The following is a 10,931-nucleotide window of genomic DNA, read 5'->3' on the forward strand; positions in this document are numbered from 1 at the left end:
TTACTGAAATCAAGATTTTACTGGGCAACTTCGTATTGCCAGGGTGGCTGGCACCTGCAGTTCCACTCCCCACTGTAGGCCAAGTAGGGCTAAGGCAAGGTCAGACACCTCCCCCAAGATGGCTGTCTCTCTGCTCCCAGACCACGTGGGGTGGGGCGGGATGGACTGCTCAGCTGGTGTCTCCATTGAGGCAGGGTGTTTTGAGGTGCTGGGGTTGACTCCGAGACCCCCACGTCCTTGGAGAAAGCTGCAGGCTCTGTACAGCATCCCTCAGCTGGGCCTGAGTTCTCTCCATCTCAGTTAGGCGGTGCTCCTGGGGAGGCAGTGGAGATGGGGTTCAGAAACCAACCCTTACTTCTTCACCGCCCAGACCTGCCCCAGGGCACAGACGGAAGTCTCACCAGGCTTTTCAGACTGTGCCCTTCATTGCTTGGAAGGTTGTGATCTGAATCAAACTCTGAGCTCCTGTGGGGGTCAGAGGATGGGGGCGAAAGTCAGAGATTAAGGAAGTCCCTTCCAGCTTCTGGTTGGAATGCCAGGGATTCAAAGGGTGGAGCTTGGAGTGGAGGCGGGGCTTGTCCAGTCCTGGGTGGGGTCGTGACTGGGCTTGAGGGAGTGCCCAGGCTGAGGTATCTCAGGGCCCGGCACAGTCACGTTGGGTGGGGCTCCTGGAGGGGTGGGACCTGGATGAGAGAATCTGCCAGGGTCCCAGGCCGACCTGCGTGGGGTGGGTCCATCTGGGGGCGGGGCTTGCCAAGAGGCGGGGCCTGGACAGACATTGGGGAGGGGCCAGATTGGGGGCGTGGTCGTACCAGGCGTGATTTGGGCAGCGCCTGGTCAGATCTAATTGGATCAGACCCACCTGGGCGCAGGGCTAATGGAGAGGGCTGGGCTCACCCAGAGCGGAGCCTGGAGTCCAGGTCCTGAACCTGGCCCCGCAGCTGCTCCTGCTGCTCCGTCAGGGCCCGGATGTGGGTGCTCAGCGACTCCACAAGGCGGGACAGCGCTTTCTGCTCTTCACGCAGAGCGGCCACCTCGCACTGCAGCTCTGCCAACTGTGGTGGGAAAGCAGCTGTAATCTGACCTGTCGTCCCGCCCCTGCGTCTCCCCGGAGACTCTGACCTCGTAGGCCCAAGTGCTCAGCGTCATCACCGCCCTTCCCAGTTGGGGAACATCCCTCCTGCTGTACAGCTGGGGAAACTGAAGCTCAGAGAGGGTCGGGCTAGGCCGGGGATAACAGCGCAGCGAGCTGGGTACTTGAATCCAGACTTGCCTGGCCCTCCAGTCTTCCCCAGTCGCGTCCCTGTCTACCCCTTGCCACTCCCCACTCCCCAGGCGCGGACCTGGGCCTGACCTTACCTTGTTCACAGGTCTGTGCGTGCTGAGTGCCCGGTTTCGGTCTTGAGGCTGGTCCAGTTGGCGCTGCCAGGGCACCGACGGCTTCCGAGGCAGCGAGGCGGAGGCCCGGGTCCAAGGCCGGCCGCGGGGCCCTGGGCCCGTGCTCAGGGAGCCTTTGGGTCGCGGCCTGGGTCCCGCAGACTGGCGGCGGCGGGCAGGACGCCCGGCCGGGACACTCTGCGTGCGCTGCACCTGCCTGGGCCGCCGCAGGGGCCGCTCTTCGTCGGGCTGTGGCCGGGCCCAACTCTCTGAGCGGCGAACGCTGCGCAGAGACTGACTCTTGGAGATAAGAGGGGTGTGCTTGGGGAGGTCCCGGGGGGCCAGGAAGCCGGGCTTCTCCCCTGCGGAGAGGCTATGAATGGGATGGAGAATCTCAGACTCTCTACTGGCTCCTGAGATGACCCCATCCCGACCTGACCAGAAGTGACCTCACCCTCAGGTGACATTGTTCTTTTTTTTTTGAGACGAGGTCTCACTCCATCACCCCCAGGCTACAGTGTAGTGGCTGGATCATAGCTCACTGCAGTCACAAACTCCGGAGCTCAAGCTATTCTCCAGCCTCAGCCTCCCAAATACAAAGGACTACCAGCGCATGCCACTACACCCAGCTAATTTAATTTATTTATTTATTTATGGTAGACATAGGGTCTCTCTATGTTGCCCAGGCTGGTCTTGAGTTCCTGGCCTCAAGTGATCCTCCTGCCTCAGCCTCCCAAAGTGCTGGGATTACCGGCGTGGGCCATTGAGCCTGGCTCCTGTCCTTGACTTCTGACTATAATCCTGTCTTCTCTATGACCCTTGACTTGGTCAGATCTAATTGGATCCGGACCACTTGGGGCCCTAACCGCTCTTCTCATCCCTGAGGCCCTAACCTCTTCCCTCATCCCTGACCTCAAACACCATGTGACTTTTGACCTGACCCTCCCTTTCTGTAACCTGTGATTCCAGTCTGACCCTGGGGTGGACCTCTGCTCACAATGATCCATCTTCACCTCTGACCCCTGTCTCAGCCCTGCTTCTGTTCCTACCCATTTAGACCCCAGACCAGATTTGAGGTTACCTGGAATAGACCTGGGCTGGGGGTGGTGGGAGACGCATTGGCACTGACACGGGCACAGGCCGGCCCTCCTCGATGGCTTGCAGGATAGTGGGCAGTGGTTCCAGGGTGTCTTGGGTTGTCTGGTGAGGCACACAGGACAGAGACTGAGCAAAGTCTCTGGGGTCAGAGTCTGCCAAGCCTTCTTGCCTCCCTGCTCTGGGTTCAGGCCATACCTGGTCAAGCTCAGCAAAGATTGTACAGAGCTGGGCATGCAGGACGGCCAACTGGAGGGCCAGGTCGCCGCTGCCCTGGTAACCACTGGGTGCGGCATCCACATTCACCATGGCCACCTGGTCCAGGAAGCATTGCATGGCTTGTCCATGTTCCTCCAGGAAGCTATTCATGAAGCCCATGTAGGCTTCTTTCTCGCCGAACCTGGATCAGGACCAGGCTGGGTAGGTCAGGCCAGATGCCTGCCACCCCCACACTCCCAGCATGGTACCTCCCCAACCCCTAGTTCCCCAGCACCTACGGAGCATGGTTGGCGAGGTTCTGGATGACCTTGGCAATCAGCGTGAGGGTGCGGGCTGGGCCAGGTGCTGGATGCTCTGGTGCTAAACCAAAGAGGCTGGGTGCCAGGATAGCGGGGCACAGGAGCCGCAGGAAAAGGGAGGCGCATACCAGTCGGGGTCCCAGCGCCTCAGAGCCACGTGTCTTGCATGCTTCTCGCCAGCTTGAGAACACAATGCCTAGCTCCGCAGGGAACCAGCTGGTGCAGAAGAGGCAATGAATTGTCAGAGGGGGAGGCTATGGGCATAAAGGGTTAAGGTCATAAGGTCGGGAGTCCCAGAAGCATTGCATGACTGGTTCATGATCCTTCAGGAAGGTATTCATGAAGCCTCTATAGGCCTCCTTCTCACTGAACGTGGGGTCTGGGATCCAGGATTGGGAATATCTGAGATAACAATGCTTGGGGTTATGAGTCAGCATGGGGTCATGGCTTATGGTGTAGCTATGACAATAGCTGGGGACAATATTCTTAGAGTTTAGGGTACAGGGTCACATGAAGACAGAGGTTATGAGCTTGGATGTACTTATTATTGGACAGGGGATTAGGGAGCCAGAGTACAAGATAGGGAGTAGAATTGGGGCTCCGGAGGTCACCTAGGGTCAGAAGTCACTTGACTGAAGTCAGGGGTTAGGTATACAGATTAACTTAGGGTCAGAGGTCAAGGGATAGGAATCCCAGGTCTCTTGTGATTAGTTGCATGAGACTTGAGGAGGAGGGTCACTTATCATGGACTTGGGGTATCATCTTGAATCAGAGGTCATAGGATTGAGGTCCTATGTTAACTGGAGCCAGTGGCATGGAATTGGGGGTATGGAATCACCTGTGGTTACAGGACAAGAAATTGGGTCTCAGGTTACTTGGGGTCAGGTGGCATAGCATGGTGATAGGGTTGCCAGATGTGCCAAATGAAAATTCAGGATATCCAGTTAAAGATGAATTTCAGATAATGGAGTAGTTTCTATTTATATATTTATTTTTAATTGAGACAGGGTCTCTGTCAACCAGGCTGGAGTGCTGTGGCATGATCATAGCTCACTGCAGCCTTGAATCCTGGGCTCAAGCGATCCTCCAGCCTCGCCTTCCCCAGTAGCTGAGACTACAGGTGCATGTCACCACGCTCATTTACAGAAAGCTTTTTGTAGAGATGGAGTCTTGCTATGTTGCCCAGACTGGTCTTGAACTCCTGGGCTCAAGCAATCCTCTTGTCTTAGCCTCCCAAAGTATTGGGATTATGGGTGTGAGCCACCGTGCCTGGCTCAAATGAATAATTTTTTAGTATAAGCATGTCCCAATTATTGCATCAAATTTAACTGAGTGTCTCCTGTATTTTATCTGGCAACCCTAAACTGGAGGTCAGGATTAGCATGGTAAGCAGAGGTGGACTAAGGTGTTGGGGCCCTGATTCTCACTCGTAGGAGTGGATAATGGTTTCGAAGACCTCCTCGCAGCTGTTCCGAAGCCTGGCCTGGTGCTCTGGTAGCTCCGGGGCTGGACACTTGCTGGGGTCCACTTCACAGTCCTCAGTGGAAGCACACAGACGCCGCACAACCTGTCCTGTAGCTCAGCACAGCCAGATAGGGGCTGGGGGCATGACCACCAAAACCCACCACACCCATCCTCCAATCTTATCTCCAGGTTACTAAGGAGGCACCCAACATGTGGGGGAGCTCCCAATTGACCCCAGGATCTTAGCATCCCCAAAACACCACTCACTACCAGAATGCAGGTCGCTCAGGGACTCCTAGAACTTCACTCAGGTCCCCTAGTTCACCCAGCAGGCCACTGACACGGACTCCCCCCCAGCTCACCCAGGGTCTCCTGGAGGTAATCCTGTGCCACGAGCTTCATGTACTCATCGATAGCCTTGGTGGCCAATGTGTTTTCCCGGAACAGCAGCGCCTCACGGCCTCCACAGCGCGCCAGCTCCGCAGTGCCCAGGTCAGTCACCAGCGCCTGGGAAAGGCAAGGGGTCACCTTGCACCGGTTGCAGACTGAGTCCAAGGGAATTCGAACCCTTGGCTCCTCCCTCACACCAGAGTCACAGGCCTCGCCTCTCGTAGCTGATGCTTAGGCCCAGTTCTTACTGCTGGGCTCATAACTGAAGCCAGAACCTCTAACCCTCACAGCAGAAATTTAAGCCTTATAGCTCTGAGGTTCAACTTGGGCCACGCCCCTCACGCGCCATGCTCAGGTCCCGCCTCTCGCAGCTGAAGCTTAGGCCCTGCCCTTCAAGGTGTCCCGCCCCTTATGGGTGATGCTTAGGCCCCGCCCCTCACAGCTGAAACTCGGGCCCCGCCCTTCTGGGTGCCCCGCCCCTTACAGGTGATACTCGGGCCACGCCCCTCACAGCTGCCCTCAGGCCCCCCCATTCAAGGGCTCTAGCCCCCTGACAAGTACAACTCAGGTCTGCACCCCAACTCCCGCCTTATCGGTCTACCCCTGGTTGCCCCGGTCCGCGCTGTCTTGGTGCCGCACCTGCGCCCGGCCGGTGGCCCGCAGCACGCGCACCATGGCGGCCGCCAGCTCCTCCTTGGCCTGCGCTGGCAGCGCGGGCTCCAGGGCCCTGCAGAGGCGCGCGTAGTGGAAGGTGAGGAACTCCGCCAGCTCCTTGTAGCGCTCCGACGGCAGCACGCGCAGGCGACGCGCCCGGATCCGCGCCCGCAGCGCTGCGCCCGCCGGTGCCTCGAACAGTGGGAACCAGCGCTCTAGGCCGGCTGCAGGCGCGCGTGGGGTGCCCAACTCCTCCAGCGCCAGCGCCACGCGGCCCAGCACCGCGCCTCTCGGGCCCGAGCCGCGCAGCCTCAGCGACAGGCGACGCGCCGGTGGCAGCGCCTCGAAGTGGAAGCGCTCGGCCCAGAAGAGCTGGCCGGGGCCGGCCCGAGGCGCCGTGCGTGCCAGCAGCGCGCCATCCAGCCACAGCTCTGCGCGCACGCCAGGTGCCCCCGCCGCTGTCCGGGGAAGCCCCTTCGCCTCATGCACCCACACGCTCAGCCAGGTCTCTTCCCGCTCCACGTTGTCCTGCAGATGGGAGTGGGGTGGGGGAAGCGTTTTGGTTCGTTGGCACCCCAAAGAGCGCACCGCAAGTTAAGTGCGGAGCCTCAAAGCTGGTGCGCCGGGTCTCTAGGAGAGATCGCTGAGCCTTTGGGGAAAGAGGTAGAGCCACGGGAGTCCCGAGGTGGCTACGCGGAAGTCTTCTAGCTTTTCTGGGCTTTCCGGGGGAGTTCGGGGCTCCAGGGTATAGAAGAGTAGTCCTGGAGTGAAGACTTCGCGATTGCCTGGTAGGCAGGGTTTTGGGTGCGCATGGGGCCGGGAGTGGACAGAAGGGGCGGGTCTGATATTCCCGGGGCTGGTAATAAATGGAAGGGGAGTCTTTGGAGCCGTTGCAACGAAGCAGGCGGGGCAGATGTGTTGGGGGCGCGGGTTATGGAACGAGCTGGTTTTGGGTAGAGTGGAAGGAGCAGGCCAGGCGTGTGGGAGGGGTCTCCGTGTCCCACTTTTCTAAGGGCAATGACCTGGGTGGGCTGGAAGTGGCGACGAAGGTCCTCGATCCACCGGTCTCTCTCAGCGGCCGAGCGACAAGAGAAGCAGCGGCTTCCGCCAGTCCACGTTACCTGTTGGGATGGAGAATCCAACGGTGTGATTGAGGCCAAGGGTGAAGCCAAAGGGTGGGAGGTGGGACAGAGGTGGATTGTCCGCACTTACCTGAAAGCAGTGGGGCTCCCCCAGGAGGCTGGGGTGCAGTGGCCAGACCCGAACATCCTGCTCGGCGCCCAGGTCCAGTTCAGAGAGTGTGGCCAGTGACTCCCTAGAGCCTAGAGCACTTGGGGGTCTGGGAAGGGGGCGGATGAGCACGTGGTCATCTGCCTCTTCCCCATCCCCCATAGCCTGAAGGGTAGAGGGAGGCCGGGAAGGACTTCAACCCAAATCGGATCCTATTTCTCCTCTGGGCCTCCTCCCCATGGCACCTCCTTGCTTTTCGGATAAACTCAACTCCTCCTGGTGACCTACATGACCCAGCAGAGGCTAGATGTTGTCACCTCATCCCCCTCCACCTAATCTGTCACTTTCTTTTCTTTCCTTTTTTTTCAGAGACAGGGTCTCGCTATGTTGCCCAGGCTGGCGTGCAGTGGCTATTCACAGGCACGATCCCACTACTGATCAGCACGGGAGTTCTGACCTGCTCCGTTTCCAACCTGGGCGGGTTCACCCCTCCTTAGGCAACCTGGTGGTCCCCCACTCCCGGGAGGTCACCATATTGATGCCAAACTTAGTGCGGACACCCGATCAGCATAGCGCACTGCAGCCCAGAACTCCTGGACTCAAGCGATCCTCCCACCTCAGGAGGAGGTGGGACTACAGGCATGCACACCGTGCCTGGCTAATCATTTCTGAGCTCAAGCCTCCCTGGCCTTGTTTTATTTTATCTTATTTATTTAGTTAGTTGAGACAGTCTGGTTCTCTGGCCCAGGCTGGAGTGCAGTGGCTCCATTACAGCTCACTGCAACCTCCACCTTCCAGGTCCAAGTGATTTTCCTGCCTCAGCCTCCCAAGTATCTGGGATTACAGGTGTTTGCCACCATGCCTGGCTAATTTTTGTGTTTTTAGTAGAGATGATGTTTCACCATGTTGGCCAAGCTGGTCTTGAACTCCTGATCTCACGTGATCCACCCACCTCAGCCTCCCGAAGTGTGGGATTACAGGTGTGAGCCACCATGCCCAGCCCTATTTATTTATTTGTTTAGACAGAGTCTTGCCCTGTCGCCCAGGTGTGAGTACAGTGGCATGATCTCGGCTCACTGCAACCTCTACCTCCCAGGTTCAAGCAATTCTCCTGTCTCAGCCTCCCAAGTAACTGGGATTACAGGCGTGTGCCACCACGCCCAGCTAATTTTGTATTTTTAGTAGAGATAGGGTTTCACCATGTTGGCCAGGTTGGTATTGAACCTCTGACCTCAAGCGACCCATCCGCTTTGGCCTCCCAACGTGTGGCATTAGCCACCACACCCAACCCTATTTTTTTTTGAGACAGAGTCTTGCTCTGTTGCTCAGGCTAGAGTGCAGTGGCACGATCTCCTTCCTGGGCTCAAGCAGTCCTCCCACTCAGCCCCCCCAATAGCTGGGAATACAGGTGCCTGCCACCACACCCGGTTAATTTTTGTATTTTTTTGTAGAAATGGGATCTCACGGCCGGGCGAGGTGGCTCACACCTGTAATCCTAGCACTTTGGAAGGCTGAGGTAGGTGAATCACGAGGTCAGAAGTTTGAGAGCAGCCTGGCCAATATGGCTAAACCCTGTCTCTACTAAAATACAAAAATTAACCCGGCATGGTGGCATGTGTCTGTAGTCCCAGCTACTTGGGAGGCTGAGGCAGAAGAATCGCTTGAGCCTGGGAGGCAGAGGTTGTAGTGAGCCGAGATCACACTACTGCCCTCCAACCTGGGTGAGAGTGAGACTCCGTCTCAAAAAAAAAGCATGTGGTGACTTACGGTGTTGCCCAGGCTGGTCTTGAATTCCTGGACTCAGCAGTCAGCTCACTTTGGCCTCCCAAAGTGTTGGGATTACAGGTGTAAGCCCAGCCCCTTTGGCCTTATTTTAGTTGCTTCTTTTGGCCTCTTGGCCTTTGCACTTGCTATTCCTTCTGCCTGGAATGCTTTTCCCACCCTCTCTGGCCAAGTTGACTTCCATCCACCCTTCAGCTCTCAGCTCAAGGGTCCCTTCCCTGACACTCCCAGACCAGTTTATTGACTTAGAGTCAATTTACATTTTAAAGTCATTAGTCTCTAACACATTTTAGAGTCATTGTGTCAGACTGCCCCCACCCTGGCTTGTTGCTAGGTCATTCAATATCCCCAGCATCAACTGATGTGGGGCAGAACACAGAGGCCACAAGGGGTGTTTGGTGAAGGTTGAAATGACAGGCAGGAGCGGGGGGGAGTGTTGAACCTCAGCCCCTCCAGCCTCCCATACACCCTTACCCATCTCGGGGAGCACTGGCTCCTGGCTCCGACCTGGCCTTTTTCTTCTCTTTCAGCCTCTTGAGCAACCCCTGTGGGGAAGGGAATATCACCTGAACCGAAATCTGTGCTCCCTCTGCAGCTGCTGCCCTCCTAAGATATCCCAGAGGATCTACTGGTCTTGGAGGACCAAGACCAAACTCAGGCTGTATTAGCTGGAATAATAAGAGCAACAAACAGCTCCCATTTTTTTGGTTTCTTCATTTGTTTGTTTGAGACAGGGTCTCGCGCTCTCACCCAGGCTGGAGTATAGTGGTGCAATCATGGCTCACTGCAGCCTCAACTTTCTGGGCTCAAGTGATCCTCCTGCCTCAGCTGGACTACAGGTGAGTGTTACCATGTAGAGCTGGGGCCTTGCTATGTTGCCCAGGCTGGCCTCGAACTCCTGGTCTCAAGCAATCCTTCTGCTTCAGCCTCCCAAAATGTTGGGGTTACAGGTGTAAGCCACTGTGCCTGGCCCAAGCTCCCATTTATCAATCCTATACTCTCCTTCACTATTCATTTATTTATTAAAGAGATGGAGTCTCTCCATGTTGCTCAGGCTGGTCTTGAACTCCTGGCCTCAAGCAGTCCTCTCTGCTCAGCCTCCCGAGTAGCTGGGACTACAGCTACAGCGCACTGCCCTGCCTGGCTCCTGCACACTCTATTGGCTTCCCATAAACAAACCCTAGAGAATGTTCTTTCATTACTTCATTTGACAGATTGGGACTCTGAGACCCAGAGAGAGTCAGCAACCTGTCCCAGATCACCCAGTAAAAGTGGCCTTTCAGTTCTGAGGATCTGAGATTCTTGGCTCTCCCCTCTAGCTCCCTGCTTCACTGGCTGCCTTACCCGAACGTTGTGGACCTGGTTGGGACCAGCAGTCTCTGGTTCTGTCTTTCCAGGCATCCGATCTGTGGGTAGTTACGGGTGGGAGGTTGTGGGGTTGGAATCATCTTAGATTCTGACCCACTTTTAGAGCCTCCCAAATGCCCCAGACTTTCTGCCCCTCAAGCTTACCTGGATCCCTGAAGTTCCCCATGAGCACGTGGATGCTGCCCTCAGAGCTGGCGCTTCCCACCCGGGGCCTTCGAGGACCCTGTTCTCCCGCAGGAGTGGGTAGTCAGAGAGGGGAGGCAGGCAGGCAGACAGACAGACAGACAGAGGGAGAGGCAGACACCTTCCCATCATCCTCCCTTCAGCCCCTGCCTCTGTTCTGCCCTCCTCCTTTTTGTTTCTTCCCTCCCTTTGCCCAGGTGCCCCCTCTCACCTCCTCCTCGCCTCCAAGCAGCACCAGCTTCCCATCAAGCAGGGTGAAGCCCCCAATGTCCCAGACAGGCATGTCAGGTGTAGGGGCCTCAGGGATCTGTGGGGCTGGGGGCTCCGGCTCTGGCTGCGGCTCTGGTAAGAAGAGGAGACACTGTGGGACTTAAGAGACCTTTTCTCTCCCTCAGGCCACCCTTTCCATTCCCCAAGGCTCATGGTGGGTGCCCTCCCCTGGCAGCCATATCAGACTGTATGATCTTGGGCAAGCCTTCACCTCTGTGTGGGCCTTGTCCCTACAAACCATGGGGAGCAGACACGGCCCACTTACTATGTGCCCAGTACCCTGTATACCACACACCTTCTTGCATTGAATCCTCCAAAAGCCATTCAAAGGGCTATGAGAACAGACTCAGAGAGGTTGAGTGACTTGCCCAGGGCCACACAGTTTGTGAATGGTTGGGCTGGGCTTCAGTCACAAGCTTTCTTCTCTTCACCAAGGCAATAAGTGGGTCCGAGAGATTAAAAACAGGACAGGGGCTGGGTATGGTGGCTCATGCCTGTAATCCCAACATTTGGGAGGCTGAGATGGGTGGATTGCTTGAGACCAGGAGTTTGAGACCAGGCTGGGCAACATAATGAGACCCTGTCTATTTTTTTTTTTTT

At 56.8% G+C, this 10,931-nt stretch overlaps 1 protein-coding gene across 1 annotated transcript in view; it reads right to left on the reverse strand.

Annotated features, from left to right (window-relative positions):
- Positions 1 to 10,931, reverse strand: part of RASAL3 (RAS protein activator like 3) — a 14,765-nt gene continuing 3,834 nt past the window's right edge. The window contains exons 3-18 of the mRNA XM_017519095.2: positions 10,273 to 10,403; positions 10,023 to 10,101; positions 9,855 to 9,916; positions 8,985 to 9,055; positions 6,711 to 6,837; positions 6,521 to 6,619; positions 5,484 to 6,026; positions 4,817 to 4,961; positions 4,418 to 4,562; positions 2,970 to 3,206; positions 2,671 to 2,872; positions 2,459 to 2,577; positions 1,360 to 1,750; positions 898 to 1,055; positions 402 to 465; positions 1 to 313 (exon numbers count right to left, since the gene is read on the reverse strand). Of these exons, the coding sequence (XP_017374584.1) occupies positions 170 to 313; positions 402 to 465; positions 898 to 1,055; positions 1,360 to 1,750; positions 2,459 to 2,577; positions 2,671 to 2,872; positions 2,970 to 3,206; positions 4,418 to 4,562; positions 4,817 to 4,961; positions 5,484 to 6,026; positions 6,521 to 6,619; positions 6,711 to 6,837; positions 8,985 to 9,055; positions 9,855 to 9,916; positions 10,023 to 10,101; positions 10,273 to 10,403 (2,717 nt within the window). The 3' untranslated portion in view covers positions 1 to 169. The remainder of the gene's footprint in view (positions 314 to 401; positions 466 to 897; positions 1,056 to 1,359; positions 1,751 to 2,458; positions 2,578 to 2,670; positions 2,873 to 2,969; positions 3,207 to 4,417; positions 4,563 to 4,816; positions 4,962 to 5,483; positions 6,027 to 6,520; positions 6,620 to 6,710; positions 6,838 to 8,984; positions 9,056 to 9,854; positions 9,917 to 10,022; positions 10,102 to 10,272; positions 10,404 to 10,931) is intronic.

Source organism: Cebus imitator, unplaced genomic scaffold (genome assembly GCF_001604975.1).
Source record: "Cebus imitator isolate Cc_AM_T3 unplaced genomic scaffold, Cebus_imitator-1.0 Scaffold726, whole genome shotgun sequence".
Classification (NCBI taxonomy): domain Eukaryota; kingdom Metazoa; phylum Chordata; class Mammalia; order Primates; family Cebidae; genus Cebus; species Cebus imitator.